Consider the following 24,597-nt stretch of genomic DNA (forward strand, 5'->3'; position numbering starts at 1 on the left):
GCTTAAACATTAGTGATTTTCTAATCTCTGCTTTTAACTTACCTCTCAAACATTTTCCCCTAAAATAATTTCAGCCCTTCTCATAGCCCTTCTCATTGCTTTATGCTGATGTCTCTCAAACCTGCATCTCTAACTATAAAACATTCTCACAGTTTAAGACTATTTCTAACGAAAGAAAAATAGTTCCACTTTAATGTTCCACATTGAACTCAAAACCAATCTGTAAAAACTGAATAAATTTTATCCTCACCTTCAAATCTAATAGGTAGCAGACAGACATGAATGGTAGAAACATGCTACATTCCCTGACAAACAACCTGTTATTCTTACGGTATTCCCTCGGGGATAAAAAAGTGAAGACTCCTCCCTGCTAATAAGAATATAAATTTTGCTGAAGGAAGACTTTAGTGACCTTCACACAGACCAGAGATTCTGAGGCCAGGAAAACTGAATAATTAAAAGCAAATCCACTGACCACAAAATCTGTTTAAAAAAAAAACTTCAATTAGAAAGAGTCACTGTGAGCCAAGAAGACTGAGAGTTGCCTTTAGATCTTTGTTATATAATTTTAATCTCATGATAATATTTAAATCACCCCAAAGTGGGCTCACTGGGTACCTATGGCTAAAAATCTGACACAACCCTATTATCAGTTAGAAGTCGAGAGGCAGTACCTAAGCAAGACTCTCTAGATACTTCCCTAAGATCCCCAATCATACTGGAGAATAAAGGGGTGCCATGTTTCTTTCCTCTTTGAAACAACCCACTCTCTCCCTTGAGGGTGCCTTCCCTTTCTCCTCTGATCCTTTGCTGTAAGTCCACTGTGGTTCATATGTTGCTTGAAATTTTCTCTTGTGACAACACAAGAGCAGACAGGCACAAAATGATTTCCTAGATTCCCCAGAACCACCGCCAGTAACAGTGCTCACTCTTCAAGATCATCTAATCACCTAAACTAGAAACCAGAATAAAACCTTTAATTATTCTCCTCCCTTCTTTTCTGCCACAGATGACATCCAGTTCATTTGTAAGTCTCATTAATTTTGCCTCTAGACTATTCTCAAATCTATCTCTTCTGCCCCTCATTTCTGACATTTTGAGGTAGCCCTTTTGAAACAGGTACGTCAAGACAGCTCTGTCAAACAGCTATATAAAAAATGAAACTAACCAAATTTAGCTCTCCTCTGAGATTAAAAACATGATGAGGGGCTGGGGTTGTGGCTCAGCAGTAGAGCACTTGCCTAGAATGTGCAAGGTCCTGGGTTTGATCCTCAGCACCACATAAAAATAAATAAATAAAATAAAGGAATTGGATCCAATTATAAGTAAAATATAAAATATTTTTTTTTAAAAAATGAATTTTTCTAATGCTTATTCTATACCATTTTAAGATCCCAGCAGTTAATATTTCTGGATATTCCTGATTAATAAGCCAAAGCTGTGAGGTCATTTGGCTTGCCATTACTTCTAAACATATCCATTTTCTAGTAAGGCTATTTTTCAAAAGTAAATGGATGTTCCTTTAAAAAGCACATCTGGGGCTGGGGATGTAGCTTAAGCGGTAGCACGCTCGCCTGGAATGCGCAGAGCGCTGAGTTCGATCCTCAGCACCATATAAAAATAAAATAAAGACGTTGTGTCCACCGAAAAAACTAAAAAATAAATTAAAAAAAAAAAGCACATCTACACAACTTTCAAATCTTCTTACCTCTAAAGTGATCATCTCTGAATCATAAAATATCTAAGACTTGAATAACAATGAGTAATTTATTATGCATGCAAAATGCATGAGAAATTAACTTCAGGAATGCTTGTTGTCTAGAACATTTCTTTTGAAGACAGTATTTTGGCTTTCAGATTTTTCTACAACTTGTCCTTTCAAGAAGTATGTGCAGCTTCTGACTGACATAATATAAATAACCTATGTAAGTCTTTGTTAATACATGAGTTTATTTGTGTGCTTGAAACTGCTCTCTAAAAATGTTTCCAAATATAATGAAAGATCCCTAAATGTAGCTTGGAAACAGTATTTTGTGTTATATTTTCATAATATATTATATTTTTCTATCCAAAGTCTGCAACTTTAAGTCCAAAATATGTAGAATATGAATATTATCTAGAAATATGTAATATATAGACATTTTGTCTATAAAGGGAATCTTAAAAATACTATCATTTAAGCAATCATGAGTAAGATTATAACAATTCAGTTGTTTAAAGGTAAAAATCTGCATATTCTGTGTAATGAAGCCTCACAGGCTTTAGGGTCTGACTGACAAAAGGTTTTGAAAAATTATACTTAATTAAGAAATTACCTCTCTGACTTTAAATGATTTACTTAAATTTTTTCAGTCTGTTTCCTCATATGTAGTGCAAGAATGAAGACAGTTATTTTTCAGGTTTAATATGAATAAAATATGAAACTATGTAGGCCCATTAAATATCTCATATATAATGTGCCACAAAACAGATCCATAATCCATTGTAGTTATCCTTCCTCAAAGTTAGCAGGATAAAAGTAGAAGACTTTTTTCACTAAATCAGAGCAAAGAGAGAAATACTGATACTAAATTGTATACTGTTTTTAACAAATAACACTTATCATTGTAATAAGTTTTGCTCTTACAACTCTAGTTCCATATATCTTTCATTTCTAAAGAGAATGGCATTTTTGTATTGTCACCAGAGGAGTTCCAAGAGAAGGGGACCTTGACTCAGGACAGTGGGGTCCTTGGTATTCATGATAGAAAAGAATTTCAGAATTTACCAGTTAGAAATACATACAGATTTATTTAGGAAAGTAGATACACAGATACACATTCAAGGCAAAATGCATGTTATCTAAGGGAAAGACCTTGCTTTACTCTTTTTGAATAAAGCTGATAGGGACTGAAAGGGCGGTCAGAAGCCCCAAAATTGAGCACAACTGATGGAGCAAATGAACTGACATTCAGCAAGCCGACACTAATGCTCACATGCTGGAGAGCCTGATGAAGACCTGGACTGACATCCCAATTCTTCTCATCATCTGCCTGATCCTCTGAATCAACCTCACCACTCTCAAACTCCACAGCCACAACTTGACCCTGGTGAGAACGCAATTTCTCCTTATGACCCTCTCCTCAGCCAGCTGTGAGCTCTACACCAGGAGAAGCCTCCATCAGTTCCTGAGCTGATCACTGCAGTCTGAGGAAGTGTGCATTCTGTTGGACTTAAGGCTTAAGGCTTGAGACTTTAGATCTGGCACTTGAGCTTAGCATGCAAAGGGAATGTCTGTAATGAGTCTGTCAGGATTAAGTGTGTTTACAGTGCTTAAGATTAATTTAGAATTGTTTGCTTTGAACTGATTATGTCTATTGCAGTGTCCAGCATTAAGGATTGTCATTTTCTTAAGAACCTATAGAGTGAAATTGTATTGAGTGATTTGACTGAATAAAGCATTGAAAGGGGCAGAAAAGTGCATGGACATTCTTTATTTCTCCCACTTGACTACATAAGTCGCACCTTTGCCCATCGCAATACTTCCCACTTCAAATTGAGGAAGCATAATATAGAATCGTGGTCCTGTGAGTTTGAGGACCCAAAAAGGACAAAGGGAACATGTAATAAATTTTAAAGGCACAACTAGTTGGCAAATGTCCCCCCTTAAATTAAAATAATTATCAAAAAGTTAGTAAGGATCCTTCATTCTGAGTGAGCCCTTAGGCAGAGGTCATGGAAGGAAAGGCAAAAACTGCTGACCCCTAGAGGCTCCAGGATTGGGGAGCTGCTCCCTAGCCAAAGAAACAATTTTCTTGGTACAGGCACCCATATTTCTTTTCTCTTTTTATTTATTTTTGTTCAGTTAGAAGCCTCATCCTCAAAAGTAATACTAAGGGATGTTCTAATCACAGCTGAGATAAAGGAGATGTCTAATACTTTTCTGAATCAAACCTGCCCTGATTACCAACTGGGGAATAAAATTGGTCTTGAGAGGAAACATAAATTATAGGACCATACTTTAAGAGACTGATCTCACAAAAGAAAAATGGTTAAAATGCCCTGGGCATGAGGTGTAACTCAAACAATAGACTCCCTTGCCTTCCTCCAGATCTCACCCAGGCTTACATTCAAATGTAAATTGAAGAAGCCTGCCCAGCTTATAGGATTTGGGACCAAAGGTAGGGGGAAAAATGTGCCTCTTTAAATCCAGACCACATGACTTCTTTACCTTGAGAATTTTTACCTAAATATTTCAGCTCTCTCTCATTCTTTCAATATCTGAACTTACTCTAATCTGAGTCAAAAGTAGTCTCTCATCTAATAAAGATGTTCTGCATATACTCTTTTATTAATTTATGGCCGAGTTGCTTGTTTTCTAGGACTCTTGTGGGTTGGTTTGTTTTTGGTTTTAATTCTATATTTTTGAGCTCACAGTATTATGGTGAATTCACATTTGATTCTGCACACCTAAATTAGTATATTTTTCTGATAAGTCTTATTTTATCTATTATAGAGGATTTTACATCATTTTTATTCAGAGGCCAAATTTTTCAAGGGCTAGCTCTCAAACAAATAAAGGCTTTAATAAACACATGAAGCACTACAGTAGAGATCTACCTACAAAAAGATCTTTGTTTCTTGTTTGTGTATGATTGTGCACTTGTGTATTGGGTTGTATGTTCACATGTGCTTGTGTCCATGTACCTGGTATCAAATTAGCATATAGATAAATAAGCATTCACAAGTAAAAATTTAAAAGAAAAATGGATCCAAATACTTTTAGTTCACATGATTTAAAAAGTTCAAGCTGGGCACAAGAGCACACACCTGTAATCCCAGCGGCTTGGGAGGCTGAAACAGGAGGATCCCAAGTTCAAAACCAGCCTCAGCAATGGTGAGGTGCTAAGCAACTCAGTGAGATTCTGTCTCTAAATAAAATACAAAATAGGGCAGGGGATGTGGTGTGGCTCAGTGGTTGAATGCCCCTGAGTTCAATACCAGTACCAAAAAAAAAAAAAAAGTTCGATTTAAATTAGGTAAACAGATAAAAATAAAGATGTCTTTAACATTACTAACTCACAAGTTTTTCTAGGTGGTCAGACAAATAATGGAATATTAATTTCCACAAAATATCTAGAATGTAATATCCATTGTTTCTACAATTTTTCTTCAATGAGGAAAAAATGGTTAATCCTGTTCACTACATTTGTCTGATAAATCAGTAAATTTAATCTTAAATGTGACATCTGATTAATTTAAAAAGTTAAAGTGTTCACTGCTAAAATACAAAACCAAAAGTATTCATTACTTCTTGAATTCCATAGGATAATATATTTAAACATGTGTTTTCATAAATTGGTAAATGGAAAAAAGTTTAAGATTGCTTTATCTGAGTATTCACTGAAAAGAAAATTACTAAGACTTAAAATTCTAACAGGTACAATTCTAAGGGTACAAAAGCTTCAGCTGTATTTCAATTAGAGTACTACAAATAGCAATAAAATATTTCATTTTATTAAAATGGAATAACTTATCAGAATTCAGAAGTTTCATAGGATTCTTCCAGAATATAATTTTTTAAAAAGGGGTCAACAGCTAGGAAAGAGAAATAAGGAGATTCTAGGTATGGAAATGTATTTCTTTAAAACAGAAAGTAGAGGGAAAAGGAAATGTTTCTGAATAAGAAAGTCTTTTGTATGGTAAAAGAGAATGTTTCTGTAAGCTGCAGAATGTTTGTGAAGGGTAAATTTCAAAAAGTATGAAACTAAATTGGTCATATATATAATTACATAATCAATGAAAGTGATTCAAGGCTTTTTCCTAAGGTCAAATATTAATGTACTGGTATAAAGCAAAGTTTAATCTATGTTAGAGCAACTGGTTTTACAGGAATTAGGGTTTATACAACTCTGGCTAAACAACTGTTATTTTAGAGTTTTATTATAGTCTAGAACTTTCTTTAAAAGCTCAACTTGGTTAATATAAAACATCAGTATAATTGTGGTGCTATTAATGACTTCTTGGTGGAATAAATGTATTCATATCTACCAGGTATACAAGTCTTCTTTTTTTCAATTTTTAAAATTTGTTCTAATTAGTTATACATGACACCAGAATGCATTTTGACATATTATACATGAATGAAAGGAACACAACTTCTTATTCCTCTGGCTGTACCTGGTGCAGAGTCACTCCAGTAGTGTAATCATACATGTATATAGGGTAATAATGTCTTACTCATTCTACTATCCTTCCCAACCCACAGGCCCCCTCACTCTCCTCTACACAAACAAAAGTTCCTTCATTCTTCCCTACCCACCCCCAATCCCCGCCTTACTATGAATCATCATCATCCACTTATCTGAGAAAACACTTGGCTTTTGGTTTTTTGGGATTGACTTATTTCACAAGAATGATATTCTCAGTTCCATCTGTTTACCTGCAAATGCCATAATTTCATTCTTGTTTAGAGAGTAATATTCTATTATGTATATGTACCATATTTTCAATATCCGTTCATCAGTTCAAGGGCATCAAGGTTGGTTCCACACTTTAGCTCTTGTGTACTAAGCTACTACAAACATTGAGGTGATTATGTCACTGTAGTATGCTGATTTTAATTCCTCTGGGTACAAACCAAGGAGTGGGATAGCTAGGTCAAATGATGACTCTATTCCAAGGTTTTTGAGGTATCTCCATACTGCTTTCCACAGTAGTTGCACCAATTTGCAGTCCCACCAGCAATGTAAGAGTGTGCCTTTTTCCCCCACATCCTCATCAATACTTACTAGTGCTTGATTCTTGATAGCAACCATTCTGACTGGACTGAGATGAAATCTTAGTTTTGATTTGCATTTCTCTAATTACTAGAAATGTTGAACATTTTTTCATATATTTGTTGATCAATTGTATATCTTCATCTGAGAAGTGTCTGTTCAGTTCCTTAGCCCATTTATTGACATCATTGGGATTTTAATAGAAATTGCATTAAATCTGTATAACAATTTCAGCAGTATGGCCATTTGACTATATTAATTCTGCCTATCCAAGAGCATGTCAGAGCTTTCCATCTAAGGTCTTCTTCAATTTCTTTCTTTAGTGTTATGTAGTTTTCATTGTAGAGGTCTTTCATCTCTTTTGTTAGATTGATTCCCAAGTGTCTGTTGTTGTCATTATTGTTATTGTTGTTGTTGTTGTTGTAATTGTTGTTTTCTTGAGGCTCTTGTGAATGGGGTGGTTTTCCTAATTTCTCTTGCAGTGAATTCCTTACTGATATATAGAAATACATTTAATTTATGGGTAGTGACATTATATCCTGATACTTTGCTGAATTCATTTATTAGTTCTATAAGTTTTCTGGTGGAATTTTTTTGATCTTCAAAATACAGAATCATGTCGTTGGCAAATAGTGATAGTTTGAGTTCCTCTTTTCCTATTCATATCCCTTTAATTTCTTTCATCTGTTTGATTGCTCTGGCTAGAGTTTCAAGGAATGTGTTGAATAAAAGTGGTAAAAGAGGACATTCCTGTCTTGTTCCAGTTTTCAAAGAGAATACTTCTAATTTTTCTCCATTTAGAATGATGTTGGCCTTTGGCTTAGCACTGATAGCTTTTATAATGTTGAGGTATGTTCCAATTATCCCTAGTTGTTCTAGTGTTTTGAATGTGAAAGAGGTACTGTATTTTGTCAAATGCTTTTTCCACATCTATTGAGATAATCATATGATTCTTTTCATTAAATCTATTGATGTGATGTATTATGTTTATTGATTTCCATATATTAACCAACTTTGCATCCCTGGCATGAAATACACTTGATCATGGTACACTGTCTTTTTAATATGTTTTTGTATGTGGTTTACCAGAATTTTACTGAGAATTTTTGTGTCATCAGGGATACTGGTGTTGAGTTTTCTTTCCTTGATATGTCTTTGTCTGGTTTTGGTATCAGGGTAATACTAGCTTCAGGAGTTGGAAAGGTTCCCTCCTTTTCTATTTCATGGAATTTAAGGAATATTAGCATTAATTTTTCTCTGAAAGTCTTGTAGAACTTAGCTAAAAATCCATCTGGCCCTGGGATTTTCTTGGTTGGTAGGTTTTTGATGGTGTCTTCTATTCCCTTTCTTAAAATTAATCTGTTTAAATTGTGTGAACCCTCCTGATTCAGTATGGGTAGACCATATGTCTCAGAAATTTGTTGGTATCTTTAAAGTATGAGGTTTAAAAGAGCATTTTATCAATCTGGTGTTCTCCAAACTAAAGTTGTCTGTAATGGTAATTTTAGACTTATAAAAATACCACATTTAATTTGGGGTTTATTTATATCATTTAATGTTCTGTAAGTGGACCTATTATCAATAAGATGCACGTAAAATTTTATGTTACTTTTTACACTGGGTAGAAATTTATGTGTATTTTTAAAAGATAGGGACGTGTGTTGTGGCTCAGTGGTAGAGCACTTGCCTAGCACAGGTGAGGCACAGGGTTTCATCTCAGCACTGAATATAAATAAATGAATTAAATTAAGGTATTGTGTCCATTTATAAATAAAAAATTTATATTAAAAAATAATGATTATGAGAGTCTGATCTGTTTAAAGGTTAATATTGTGAAACACAAAAACATTCTGCCACTTTCCCAAAAAGGAGGGTTAAAAGCTCTCTTAGCTTTGGTTTCATTCATGTTTCAGATGTAATGTTATATTGTGTTAGTTAACATTAATATAAACTCAAGAAACAATATATAAACTTTATGAAATTATATTTAAGAAAGAGGCAAAGATAAGCTTCAGAAATAAAACACTTGACATACGATTTGCCAAGAACCCCACCTCACCTGAGTTAAGACACTCCCTCTCACCTCAGTCCATGTTAAGATAATTTCAAAGTAGGCTAGACTTAAGCTCATTTAAATTTATATTCAAAGGATAAATTTTTGTTGTAAAGACTACTGTAATCTCAAAATAGACAAGAAATATGTAACTAAGAGGTTTAAAATTCTAAAAATTATGTTTCTTAGTTTGAAGTTATTATACAAACTCAATATATTTTTACTCTTGTTAATTTCACTTTGTATTTTCCTTAAAACTTAAATGTTAAGTGTTAGCACCTCTCAGAAGTACAACTTTTAGTATAATAACCTAAATTAATTTGAGACAGTAGGCCATTATTTATAGACAGACAGGATATAAGGCTAACTTCCAGTACTAATACAGACCCCAATTAAATAGAAGGAGTAAATGACTATAGAGTTATAGATACTAAGGTTAAAACCCAGTACTCTTACTTTAAGACTGGTGAAATTGGCTTATTGAATGTTTAAGACCAAGGCTTGAAGATTAAAGTGAAGGAAGTAAAAGGGCCAAGAAAGAAAATAGCCAATATGTGGCAGTTGCCCTCTAAGTCAGCTTAAACCCAAAGAATAAGGAAACTTCTCTAAGGGCTATTCAACTCTGGGCTACATGATCTCCCAATCAGGGGGGATCTATGAGACTCTGGAGAACAAAAGCTGACTGGTATACATGCTGCAAAAGAGGAGCATCATTGGAGAAGGGAGACATCACTGATGCTTACAAGGGAAACCACATCATCAAGGAGACCTTAACCCACCCTAGCAGATGGCACTAAAAGAGCTAAGAGGCTGCTCTCAAGTTCCCAAGAGTGACCCCCTACTCAGCTGACTCTTAACAATAGATAGGAACAAGGTCAATTTGACCAGCTTGGTCTTGAACACCTAGGAAAAACAGTTATAATGAAAGTACAGCCATTCTTGCACATTTAAAAGAAAAGACAATTGTTCTTTTAATGGAACTAAAGACATACACTTGTGTTATCCCCACAGCCCTGATGGTCCCCAAATTCTGAGGCTTTTTTTGTGTGTGTGAGGCTCATGTTTACCCCTGCCTTCCAAAAATTGGACTGGCCTCTACACCTTGGTCTTCCTAACTTCTCAAATTAATGTCTTACCAAACAACCAATGTTTGTCTTTCCTAATATCAGTGTACTACAGAGCCCTTCACTTTATTCCCTTATTCATAGGGCTAGAGATATCTGCTGGGATTGGCTCAGGAGCAGAGGAATTAGGGACCTCTTTTCATTGCTATAAAAATTATCATTACAATTTATTGAAGATATCCAACAGGTTGCCATTTGGTACTGACTTCACAAAATCAACTGGATTCCCTATCGTCTGTCATCCTGCAAAATCTTCAGGGCCTAGATCTCCCTACTGCAGAATGAGGTGGCCTCTGCCTCCTCCTTGGGGAAGAATGTTACTTCTATGTCAATCAATCAGGACTAGCAAGGGATAAGGTTAAACAACTACTGGACCAATTAGAACAGCAGAGACAATGAGAACTAGCTGATTCCTGGTGGGCCTCACAGGCAGACGTAAAACAGTAGACTTTCTGGCTTTTTGCTCTTTAACCCACCTAATATTCATTTTCCTTGTAAAAACCTTTTTCTCTGCTTTGTTAACTGTTAAACAGAAGCAACTTCCTGACAAGGTGACCCATCTAGCCCAGGCTACCTCCCAAGAACATCCAAAAGTCATTCTCCCCCTTCACTCACAACATGACTCTCCTAAGCCCCATAAGGAAGGAATTACCCACAATGATGTCGAAGTACACTCCTCTGAAGCCATAACCACCAGGACTAGAAGCCTAAAATACCTTCCTTATCCTCTTCCAGATCTCTGGCAGAGGATCCCTTACTCCACCCCTTCTCAGCAGAAAGTAGCCAGATATGATGATATTGCCCCAACTTATTATACCCCTTTCAAGAGTCTGTAATGGAGGATACAGAAAATAGGCCCCAAAGAAATGACCTTTCTGTTCCCTTACCTACTCTCCTGCCCCACCCTAAATGATCCAGCCACCAAATCTCCTGCTATGACTTGGCCCTGCTACCAAAAAGGCCCTCCAAAAGTAACTAACTCCTCCCATGACCTGGCTCTACCAAGGCTCGCCACCATTTTTGCCCAAAGATGTGCCCCTCAGTTGCTGAATAAAGCATCACTGGTCTATGAGGTCACCACTATTATCTTTTTCTTTTGTATTCTCTTTCATTTGCTTTCAACATTTGCCCTAGACAAGTCACTCCCTAATTCCTGATCCACAAAAACTTTAAGAAACAAAACATGTTTTTGTTGTATAAGCCAAAGGGGTCTTCTACCTCATATGTAAAAATTGGAACATATCATAGACCTAAATATAAAACCCAACTATAAAACTTCTAGAAGAACAAAGAAAAAAATATTTGAGTTAGGCAAAGATTTATTAGACAGAAATGACAGAAAAAAATGGTCTTCATAAAATTAAACATTTTCTCCTCAGAAGACATAGTTCAGAAGATGAAAACAAACTACAGAATGTTTACAAAACATTTGATGAAGAACTTTACAAATGAGATGAATGACCCATTTTAAAAAAAAAAAACATAATTAAATAGATACTTGATTAAAAAAAGATACAAAAATGGTAAAAAAATCACATAAAAAATGTATGATAACAGTAATAATGAGGGAAATGCAAGTTAATAATACCATAGAAACTTTGTTTCTTAAAGTTTTTGTGGATCAGGAAACAGGGAGTGACTTGTCCATAACACACCTACTAGAATAGCTAATGCTTTTTTTTTTTTAATTGGCAGAGACAAATATTGATAAAACTATGGAACAATGGACTAATATGTCACCGGTAGGGATGATAAATGTACACCTACTTTGCAAATCAGTTTGGTAGATTCTCATAAAATTAATACACTTACTATAAGACTCTAGCCAGTCCACTCCAAGGTATTTGCCCAAGTGAAATGCACTTGGTAAACACATATATTCATCAAAGAATTGCACCTGAATATTAATAGCAGTATTATTCATAATAGGCAATAGCTAGAAAGAATTTAAAATTCCATTAACTGATGACTAAACAAATTGTCACATACCTCTATAACAGATTACTACTCAGCCATGAAAAGAAACTACTATTGGCAAAACATAGATAAATCTCAAAAGCATTATGATATGTGAAGAAGTCAGACACAAAAGATTATATACTAAATGATTCCATTTATGTGAAATTTTAGAAAAGACAAAATTGGAGGAAAAAGAGCAGTGGATTGTAGGGGCCAAAAGTGAGGGGAAAGAACAGACTATTCAAGAACACAAGGGAAGCTTTAAGGCATACGGGAAATGCTTTAAAATTCTCAGATGATTACACAGATGCATCAACTTCTCAAAACTCAACAAACAATACATTCAAAATAGGTTCTTCACACTGTATGCAAATTACACCTTCCTATAGTTTCATGGTTCTTTGTTATTGATGCATTATAATTATATATAATAATGGGATTCATTATGCCATATTCATACATGCACATGATATAATTTGATCAATCCCGTTTCCCAGTGCTTTAATGCTTCTTCTTCATCCAAACATTACATTAAAATTGTTAGGCAAAAATCAAGCAGATGTCCTATTTTGAAGAGTGAGAGAACTGAAAGAAGGGACTATAATTACAGTGACCTGAGACTTTTGTTTAGGGAACTGATTAGGAAAATGGAAAAGCATGAAGAGCTAGACAGTGCTGACTAGAAAACCACAGAGGGGGACAAATTAATATAATCCATCACATCAATAGCTAAAGAAATAATATATCATGTTAATAAAACTGACAATGGCCAAAACATAAATTTTAAAATGCTCAACATCACTTACCTTCAGGGGAATGCAAATCACTACCACAATGAGATATCAATTCATACCTATTAGAACAGCTATTTTATCAAAAAAGACAAAAGATAACAAATACTGGCAAGAAATGGGCAAAGACAACCTCGGTACACTGTTGGTGGAAATGTTAATTAGTGTACTCATTTTAGAAAACAGTTTGGAGATTCCTCAAAAAGCTAAAAATAAATTTATCATTTAATCCAGCAATACCATTCTGGGTATATATCCAAAGGAAATGAAATCAGTATATGAAAAAGATATTTGCACTCTTACATTCATTGAAGCACCATACACAATAGCTACGATATAGGATCAATCTAAGGTCCATTGATGCATGAATAGATGAAAAAAATGTGATACAATACATAATGAAATACTATATTGCCTATAAAAAGAATGAGATTCTGCCATTTGTTATAGCATAGATGAACCTGATGGACATGCCAAATGAAATAAGCCAAGCATAGGAAGACTGCATGATCTCACTTACATGTGTAATCTTTCAAAAGTCAAAATCAAAGGAGTAGAGAATAGATACACAGTAGATATCAGAGGCTGGTGGATGGGAGGGGTGATGAGGAAAGAAGAGACATCAGGCAGAAGGAATAAGCTTTAGTGATACACAGTAACAAGTGTTAATAATAATGTATTTTTTGAGGTTGCTAAAAGAGTAGATTTTAAATGTTCTCACCACACCAAAATGATAAGCATGTGAGGTGAAAGATCTGTTTATTAATTAATCCTAAATGTATACATATATCAAAACATCACATGTATTTTATAAACTATTTTAAATAAAAAATATTTTTAAAAATAAAAAACATTTAAGTATAAAAAGTTAAAAAAAGGAAAAAAGATTCAACAGACTTTTCAATTAAAGAAGGTATACAAATGACAAAGACATATAAAAGACCTTCAAAATCTTATGTCATTGGGCATTAAAAATAAAAAGAACTATGAGATACTACTATATACCTCCTGGGATAGCTAAAATCTTTTTTAAAAAATTTCTGACAAGGCTGTGGAGCCCACATAGAGGTATTATATTCATCTACAAAAATTAAATAATAAACAGAAATTAGGTGTCAAGCCACAAAAGGACATGGATTTTAAGACCATGAGACTATTTTGTATAATTCATTATTGGTAAAAAATATGATATTACACACTTGTCAAATTCTATGGAACTAAAAAATCCTAATATAAACTGTGTACTTTATTTAACAATAATGTATCAATAAAGCTTCATCAATTATAACAAATGTACCACACTAAGTAAAATGCTAATAATAGTGTAATAGGGTAAACTGAACCATTCTTTCTGTGAAAAAAGAATGGTTATATGGTAACTCTCTATACTGTATACTCAACTTTCTGTAGATCTAAAAATTTGCTAAGACATTAAATCTAGTAATTATTTTTTATTTGTTCCCCGTATTAAAATGTCCACTTTGTGTTAGAAGACATTCATTCAAAAACATCCTGCTTTGAAGAATGAGAGTTAAAATATGATACTGTAAGTGGTAGTTCATATATTAGAGCAGAGAGGATATTTACACTGACAGATGAAGAAAGATAGAAAAGCATAAGGAAGTTGAGGGTGATGATTGGATAATCAAGAAGTAACCAGTTCAGTATGTATTTGCTTAACAAAAGAGAAAACAGCCTGGCAAGGTGGTGCATGCCTATAACCCAGCGACTTGAGAAGCTGAGGCAGGAGGATTACAATTACAAGGCCAGCCTCAGCACCTTAGTGAGGCCCTAAGCAACCTAATGAAATCCTGTCTCAAAATAAAAAATAAAATGAGCTGGGAATGTAGCGTAGTACTAAAGCACTTCCAGGTTCAATCCCCAGTACCAAAAAAAAGGGGGGGGGTGGGCAGTGGGGGAGCAAAGGTATTAAAAGGTATGATAAGCTGGTGGGAACAAAAGGTTTGAAATTTAAGAGTATTAAGAAATAAAATGTGGGGCTGGGTTGTAGCTAAGTGGTAGAGCACCTGCCTAGCATATGTGAGGCACTGGATTCATTCCTCAGCACCATGTAAAAAATAAATAAATAAAGGTACTCTGTCGACCTACAACAAAACAAAGAAGAAGAAGAAATAAAATGTCAAAATGTCAGGAGGTTACTGTCAATGAGAAATAATTTAGAAGACTACCTTCTTAACCATCAATTTAATCAAATAAAAAATAACCTGTAAGTGCTAGGTTCAATCTAGAAAGCAAAATGACTATTAGGAGAGCCTGAGAATCTTACAAGGGCCTTGTACTGAAGAAGCAAGGCTCCAGCAGGCTGTAACAAACAAATGGTTGATTTTAAAGTGAGCTGCTTTCAAAACACTGCTGAAAGAAATTAAGATGACCTAGGGCTGGGGCTGGGGCTCAGTAGCAGAGCACTTGCCTAGTAGGCGTGAGGCACTGGGTTCCATTCTTAGCACCACATGCAAAAATAAACAAATAAAATAAAGGCATGCTGTCCAAAAAAAATAAATAAATAAATAAGAAATTAAGATGACCTAAACATATGCAGAGACATCCCATGTTCAAGAATTGGAAGACTTCACACTTTTAAAAAGATAATACTACCTAAAGTAATTTAAAGATTTTTAAAGTTTTAAAAACCCTTTTTTTTTTCCAAAATAGGAAAAGCAGAAGGACAATTCACAATAGCCAAGTTATAAAACCAGTCACGGTATCTGTATATGAATAGATAAGGAAAATATGGTATATACATACAATGGAGTTATTGTTGAGTCATAAAGAACAAAATTATGTAATTTGTAAGAAAATGGATGGAACTGGAAAGCATTATGTTAAATGAAAGAAGTCAGACTCAGATAGTCAAGGGTCATATGTTGTCTTTCATATATGAAGTTTAAAAAGGGCAGGAGGGTAGGATCAGCAGAAAAAAACAGTAGGGTAGAAGGTAGAGGCCAGGGGAAGTAGTAAGGAATAAAATTGATCAAATTATATTATGTGCATGTACAAATATGCCACAAGGAAACCTACTATTCTATATAATTACAATGCATCAATAAAATAAAATTTTAAAGGAAATAAAAACACTAGATTTGCAAGGGATCCCAAATAGCCAAAATAATCTTAGAAAAGTAAAAAACATTGAAGATTCACATTTCCCAATTTCAAAACTTACTATGAAACTACAGTAATCAAAAGAGTTTGGTACTGGGATAAAGACAGGCATATAAAACAATAGGACAGAATTGAGAGTCCAGAAACAATGCCATATATCTTTGACCAATTAATTTTCAACAAGAGTACAAAGACCATTCAACAGTGAAAGAATAGTCTCTTCAAAAAATGAAGCTGGGGCAGTTAGACAGCCACATACAAAAGAATAGCAGACCCCAAATTCATATCATATTGAAAAAAAGAAAGACTCAAAGACCTAAAAATAAGAAACCTAAGTCCCTTAGAAAAAAACCTGAGGTAAATCTTTATGACCTTGACTTGCAAATGGATTTATAAAATTGATACAAAAAGCACAATCAACAAAAGAAAAAAAGAGGTAAACTGCACTTTTTAAAAGTATTTTTTAGCTGTAGATATAGACACAATATCTTTATTTTATATATTCTTTTTTTTAATATCTTTATTTTATTTTATGTGGTGGTGAGGATCAAACCCAGTGCCTCATGCATGCTAGACGAGCGCTCTACCTCTGAGCCACAAGCCCAGCCCTATTTTATGTATTCATTTTTATGTGGTGCTGAGGATTGAACCCAGTGCCTCACACATGCTAGGCAAGCACTCTACCATTGAGCTACAACTCCAGCCCCTAAACTGCACTTCTTTAAAAACTTTTGCATCAAATGTCACTGTCAAGAAAGACAATAGCCAAGTTATAAAACCAAATACCTACACAATGCAAGAAAAAATTTGCAATTCATAAATCTAATAAGAGTCTACTATACAGAATACATTAAGAACTCTTACAACTCAACAACAAAAAGGCAAAGAACACAATTTAAAAATAGACAAAGGATTTGAACAGAAATTTCACAAAAGGAAATAACATAAATGGCCAACAAGCCTATGAAAGGGTACTCAGCATCATTATCATTAGGGAAATGTAAACCACAACAATGAGCAACAACTTCATACTTACTATGGCACTAACATTCAAAAATGAAAAATAAAACAAGTTTTGGCAAAGATGTAGACAAACTGGAACTTCTGTATTCTGCTATCAGGAAGACTGAACTGCTGTGTACCAGTTTGGCAGTTCTTAACAACACAGAAAATAGAATTCCCATGTGATGAGAAATTCAACTTCTAGCTACATACCTACCAAAATTGAAAACAAGTATTCAAAGAAATACTTGTACACAAATATTACCATTATTTACAACTGTTAACTGGTACAACGACTAAATGCCCATAAGTTGAAAAAAAGAAGAAAGTGTGTATAACTATACAATTGAATATAAAAAGGAATGAAATACCGCTACTTACTATAACATGTACCAACAAGGACAAACCTCAAAAATATTAAGGAAAGTGAAAAAAGCCAGACACAAAGGGTCATGTTTTGTATGATTCCATTCATATAAATTGCCCAGAATAGGTAAGCCCACAAATATAGAAAGCAAATTAGAGGTATCTGAGGACAAAGGAAAGGGGGTAACAAGGTGTGACTTCTTAGGTGTGGTATTTATTTCTTTGGTGATGAAAATGTTTTGACATAGAAGTGATGGTTTCTCAACATCATGAATTTCTAAATTCCACTGAATCATACACTTTTAAATGGTTAATTTCCTATTGTGTGAATATTTTACCTTAGTTTAAAGAGAGTTGCTTGTATGTTTTAGTCATTTAGATAACTAGGAAGAATAATATGGTAATTATAAATGTCAATGTCAGAACACACAGCCTGGGTTCAGACCTCAGCTTTGCCAATTCCAGCCAAGTGACATAAGCAAATGACTTAACGCTCTCTGTGCCTCTGTTCCTCATCCCTAAAACCAAGTTGATAAAGAATACTTGTAGGACATTAAGAACCAAATAAGTTAACACATTTGAAACACTTAAAATGATACCTTGCAGATACTAAACATTCAGCAAATATTAACTAAAAACAGCTATTATTTTTATGACAATGAAAAAACAGGAATAATTTAATCTAGCAAAAGACTAAGAATTCTATTTCAAAGATGGTATAAATCATAAATTCACTATTGGTAAATTCTATCCCATAGGCAGATAACATAAGCGCCTAAAGTAAAGATCTGTCATATACCCCTAATTCCTATTAAAAGTGTGTTGTGAATGGAGCCAAAGGCTGTGTGACTGTCCTGAGGTTGGTTAGTATCTCCTCGTAGCATCCATGTAGTAAAAAGAACAAAGAGCATGCTATTTCAAAATAGTGAATAATAAGGGATAGGTAGTATACAAAAATCAAGCCAGAACTGAATAATGTCAAACATGAAGTAGAACATATATCAGTGAGGATCTAGAAATACTTGAGAAAATTTGAAACTTCTCATTAAATTCTTCAAAAATACTTGAAGTAAAATAGGAAGCAAACCAGCAAAGTGTCAACTTAAATAGTTGCATAAGTGGCACTGGGGACAGTGTAATACACACACACACACACACACACACACACACATATCCATATACATGCCCACTTCTGAGGATCATAGGAAAAGCAATTACTAAAGAGATAATGAGTAAGTCCAACTTCTTACCCTCTTCGGCTTCATCCTCCTGGGGTGACAAGGGACCCCCTCCACTAGTAGGAGTGATGGGTTCCTCCTTGTCAGACTCCCGCTGTAGACTCACCACCTCATATATCACATCTCCAGCACTGGTATGGCCTTTTCCCTCAGACTAAGAAAGATATAACCATGTAAATATTAGAAATTTAAAGAAAATACTGAAAGAGAAGTATTTCAATAACTCGTTGTTAAAAAAGCTTAAAATTTAGAGCAGTACATCCTGTTTATCTATAGCATGTCTGAAATTGAGAAAATATTTAAAGTTCATTATTCTTCACATGACATTCCAAATGTATTGTTCCCTTAGCATTATTTTAACCAACACAATGAAACCTACTAACTATTTTGAGAGAACTCAATTTCTTTTCATTAGAAAAACTTGAGATCACAGGCTGTAGGACAAATAAACATACGGGAGTCTTGGAACTATCTCATATAGAGGTAAAAGAAATCAGCTTCGCTATTCACTAATTCATGGAAATAGTGTTTACCTTATAAACAGTCTGCATTCTAAATGGAGAGAAAATGAAGCCAACTATCAATAAACTCACCTTCACAAGGCCCACACTGCCCTGGACAAACCGCCTCACCTCTCCTTCCAGCTCTGTCTCTGCCTAGTCTAACACCACATTGCAGCCCACTGACCTGTCTTGCTTCAGCTCCTTCAACCCTTTAAAATCCTTCCTAACTCAAGGTCTTAGGGCATCTTTTTCCTCTGCTAATAATTTTTCTTCCACTCTTTGCTAACTCCCATCCATCCCAGATTCTAACCTCCAATGTTACTTCTTCAAAGAAATTTTCCAGACCTCTATTCCCAATCTAAGCTAAGTTATTTATGTTTTTGATTCTCACCAAACTCTGTCCTTTGCCTACATTGCACTTATAACAAAATAATTACACACTTAATTTTAGACTTATTTGTTTAATATCTATCTCATCCACAAGAGAGTAAGAACAATAAGGGCAAGGACTGTGTTGTTTTCAATAAAAAATTAGGTGGTACATGACACACAGTAAACGTTTGTGAAATAAATGACCAGAAAAATGGTAAAACGCGTGGATTTGGGATCAAAAAGACCTGGAGTCTGAACTCAAATTTCACTTGCAGTCTGATGTGTGAAACTAGACAAATTACTGGGTTGAGTCATAATATCTGTATCAATAACACAGAAATATCACCACTATTCCTCCAAACTGTAAAGGTTAGGTATGGGCTGGGGTTGTGGCTCAGCGATAGAGCGCTTGCCTAGCATGTTCGAGGCCCTGGGTTCGATCCTCAGCACCACATAAAAATAAACAAAATAAAACTATTGTGTCCAACTAAAAAACAAATATTTTTTTAAAAAAAAGGTGGTTAGGTATGACACTTTTGAAGTTCACAGAAGAATTTGGAAGAAATTCATCATTATTATGTTTGCAGCACCATACTAGAATCTAAAAGACACAAAATAAGAATATAGGTATATACAGAAATACAATTATCTCTACTGTACTACATTTAAAGTTACAAAAATATAACAATTTTAATTATTAACTGTTTTCAAGAATTAATCTTGAATGACAGTCAGTTTTCAAGTATATCTTTAAAATCACTTCAAATAATAAAAGTTAAAATTGTCCATTACACAGCAATTAGAGAAATAAAAGACAGTCATGAGGGGCTCAGGATGTGACTCAAGTGGTAGCATGCTTGCCTGGCATGCATGGGGCACTGGGTTCGATCCTCAGCACCACATTAAAATAAAGATATTTTTAAAAAGATAGTCATGAAAAGTTAAGTGGTTAAGTTTAAAGCAACCAAATTATTGCTATATTTCTACTATACTCCAGAAACAGAGGACTCAATTCATAGTGAACCATTAATAGAACCATAAAAAGAAATACAGAAAAGATTAAATACTTGCAAAAGGTTTGAATAATCCAAATAATAACAGGGAAGGTGAAAACAGAAATGAAAAACAGGAAACAAGCTGAAAATACATAATAAAATAGAAGACTTACATGCAAACATATCAATAATTATATTAAATTAAATGGCCTACACATACCAATTAAAGGAGAATAAGAATCAATTATATTGTCTCAAACAAAAAAAAAACTCACACTAAATATAATAATATAGGTAAGTTAAAAGTAAAATGAGAAAATTTATGGACATGTTAGATAGTAGTCAGTAATGAGCAGAGAAATAAATGGCAAGGACACAGGTTTTTTTAAGTTACTTTGAAGTCAAATGTATAATTAGATGGCTTTCATAAAAACACCACATACACAAACCTTGAGAATGAACAGGTAGAAACAAAGGGAACCAATTAAAGAAATATGTCAAGAAAGAAGGATTAATGGGACCAACTCCTGACAGGGTCTACTGAGGTCACTATAAAGCTAGGATTTATGGCCATAGGTATCTCCATATATCTCAGAAGAGAGGTTTCTTTAGTAGTGCCGGTGCACTAAGGTTAAATTCTGACCAGCCACATTCTGACCAATGTCCACACTGACATAGGACTGACTTGCAGATGAGCACCCCTGAATAGGATGGCCACCATGACCTGAGAGGACAAAGTAGGGTCAAAAACTTTACTGCCTGACATACAGTTGGCAGAGTGCAGAAGGCAGACCCCAGTTCTCAAGGCAAACATCAAATGGTAATAAATTTGGAGACATCACTGTTCCCTTTTTCATTCTCTGCTTGGAGACAACCTACTCTCTCTCTTGAGAGTGAGCCTTACTATATTTTCACTTATAATAAAGTTCCTTGCCTGGATTTTGATGTCTGGCTTGAAATGTCTTTTGTTGGAACATGAGAACTAAGGTTTAAAAAATACAAATCGAAAAAGAGCCAAAGAGACTAGACTACCAAGCAAGACAAGAAATCACTAAGGATAAAAGACATTACACAATGTTAAAAAGGATCAATTCAACAAGGACATTTATGAATCCTACAAGTGTATGCACCTAACAACAGAGTCTCAAATATATGAAGCAAAAATTGACAGAAATGAAGCAACCACACAATTCCAATTTTATAATGAAAGACTTCCAACATTCCTCTTATAGTAATCAAAAGAAAAAGCACAAAAACAGCAAGGTTATAAAAGAATTGAGCAGCATCATCAATAGAACCTCAAATTTACATACCACTCTACCTAAGAAGAGCAGAAAACATTCTTTTTAAATGCACATGAAACATTCACCAAAATAAAACACTTCCTGGGTTATAAAACAATAAAAGGTTCAAAAATTAAAATCATGAAAAATATGTTCAGTGGCCAGAATAAAATTGGAAATCAGTAACAGTAATATATCTAAAAAATTCCCAAATACTTAGAAATGAAACACACTTTTAATAATCCAAGGATAAAAAAAGCCAAAGGGGAATGTTCAAATTATAAAATATTTTGGACTAATCAAAATATGAAAATAAAATAACAAAACCAGTGGGATATATCTAAATAATACACATGGGGAGATTTAGAGCTATAAAATGTTACCAAAAAAAACATCAAACATTCAATTGGGGCGGGGGCAGGCCTGGGGTTCTGGCTCAGTGGTAGAGTGCTCGCCTGGCATGCATGAAGCACAGGGTTCAATCCTCAGCACCACATAAATGTAAAATAAAGATATTGTGTCCTCCTAAAACTAAAAAAAAAATAAATATTTTAAAAAAACTCAATACCTCAACTTTCATCTAAAGAAACTAGGAAAAGAAGTTAAAAAAAAAAAACCCAAAGTGAGCAGAAGGAAGGAAATAAAGATAACAAGATAGATAAAATTGGGAAAAGAAAATTTTTAAATCAATGAAATAAAAAACAGTTCTTTGAAAGAATGAATAAATTGAGAAGGCTCCAATAACAGTGACAAAGAAAAAAAAGACACAAAAAAGTGGATATCACTACAGATGCCATAAACATCAAAAGGATAATAAATTCTGCCTATTAATTGGACAAATTCCTTAAATGCCACTAACTATCCACTCTATCCAAAAAGAAACAGATAACCTAAAAAATATCTACTGAACAAAATTGAATATGTAGTTAAAATCCTTCTGAAAATGAAAACTTCTACACATTCAATTTTACAAACACATATAATAATATGTCACAACCAGAGATTTTATTTGGGGAATGAAAAGATTGGGAGTAAAGAAGAAAGACCACATGATCATATCAATTGATGTGTGAAAAGCATTTGAAGAAAAATCAGCATTCATTCCAGGTTAAAACCTTTCAGTGAACCAGGAATATAAGGGAGCTTTACTATCTCATTAAATGGTAACTAAAAAAAACTTACAACTAACATCATACATAATGGTGAAATATTGAATACTTTCCTCCTGAGATGAGCAAAACCCGACACTTATTGTTAAGGTGACACTCCTCAGCAACATTCAGTGGAAGTCCTGGCCAGTACACCAAGGCAAGGAGGGCTGGAGGGAAGGAGGGAGGGAGGGAGGGAAAGAAAAAGAGAGGGGAGGGGAAGGAGAGGAGGAGATGGGATAATGGAAGAAATAAAACTATTTCCTATACAAATAAAATCTCTGCTACTTTTTTTAATTTTTTTTTTTTTTGGTAGTTGCAGATGGACAGCATGCCTTTATTTTGTTTATTTTTATGTGGTGCTGAGGATTGAACCCAGGGCCTCCCACATGCCAGGCGAGCGCTCTACTGCTGAGCCACAGCACCAGCCCAAATCTTTTTTGTTTTTTGGCTACGTTAGCAGTTCTGTTTAGCATTGACTTTCTTTTTATCTTTACCTGTTCAGAAGCAAATATAAGGAAATTGTATGCTACTTTGATCTCATATAGAACCTAAATAATGTACGTAGCAAATGGGCTTCAAATAATGTATTTCTTCATTAATTTTTTTTATTTTCAGTATTAACTTATTATTAGATAAATTTTAAAAATATGTAATTACAAAATAAATTGCATCATTCATATTAAAATTCATCAACTTAGTGACATGACAGGCACTCAATAAATGTGACTAAGTTACAAAGATTCATCACAATGCAACTAGCCTCCTGGGAGCTAGTTACAAACAGTATTTTTCTATATGTTAAACATCATAGCAATTTGTATGCTTTGTGTTAGTTGAAATAATATGAAGGAGTGTTACACATTCTGATGTTCTGAAAATATTCAGATGTTGTGCATTCTGCAATTCTGAAGAAAGATTGTTAAGCAGTTAACATCTTAATCATTTGGGTATACACTTTCATTATAATTTAGAAAGCTGGGCAGAGGAATAGGAAGCAAAAGTAACTCTGCCAAGGACAACTCCTGAAAGAGCACCCCATTACAGTTGGAGACCAAGTCTTATTAACTATTAAAAAGTATTCCTTAAAAAGTAACTTCTTAAAAATTTTAAAAAGTATAAAAGGAAAATTCCCTTTTGGAGGTACATGTTGATTTAAACCTATTTAAATAAAATGTATTAACTTGATGAATAACCAAGAGTAACCAAATAATAGGAGTAAATGTTTTATATGCAGAAAGATGAAGATAAAAAATAATAAGGTGGTGGAACACTTATATTTTAGGAAAATTAAAGGGTATAAAAGTCATTTTGTTTTTTGGCTAGGTTAGCAATTCTGTTTAGCATTGACTTTCTTTTTATCTTTACCTGTTAAGAAGGAAATATAAGGAATTGTGTGTGTGTGTGTGTGTGTGTGTGTGTGTGTGTGATTTTGGTGATTTTCATGTGATTTTGGTGTGCAGCTTAGACTATCTGATTCTATTATATAGTTTATATAGATTTTTGTTAAAAACAAGATTTCTTCAAGACCGTACTTCTCAATCCAGCTTTACTGAGTCATTGGTGATCTTTTAAAAACTTGCCTGACAGCTATGGGGATGTGTACCTGTATTCCCAGCTCTCAGGAAGCTGAGGCATTAGGATCAAGACTAGACTGGGAAACAGTGAGACACTGTCTCAAATAAATAAATAAGTCCAGATTCCTGGATCTCACTGTAAAGATTCTGAACAGTAGGTATTAGTGTTTCAAATATATATAAAAAATCCAATCCAAAATCTAAAAAGTCAATCACAAGGTTCCATGGGGGCAGATGGCGGGGGGAGGAGAACACACACAACACAGAGACATGCCTTGAATGAAGATCCTGCCTTATCAGGTAGT

The 24,597-nt window shown here is 34.2% G+C and overlaps 1 protein-coding gene across 3 annotated transcripts in view; it reads right to left on the reverse strand.

The window, feature by feature from the left end:
- Nucleotides 1–24,597, reverse strand: part of Rabgap1l (RAB GTPase activating protein 1 like) — a 620,475-nt gene that overhangs the window by 467,297 nt on the left and 128,581 nt on the right. For all 3 annotated transcript variants that reach the window (XM_071600291.1, XM_071600292.1, XM_027935052.2), the window contains one exon: nt 18,427–18,568. In XM_071600291.1, coding sequence (XP_071456392.1) covers nt 18,427–18,568 — 142 coding nt within the window. The remainder of the gene's footprint in view (nt 1–18,426; nt 18,569–24,597) is intronic.

Source organism: Marmota flaviventris, chromosome 12 (genome assembly GCF_047511675.1).
Source record: "Marmota flaviventris isolate mMarFla1 chromosome 12, mMarFla1.hap1, whole genome shotgun sequence".
NCBI classification, from domain to species: domain Eukaryota; kingdom Metazoa; phylum Chordata; class Mammalia; order Rodentia; family Sciuridae; genus Marmota; species Marmota flaviventris.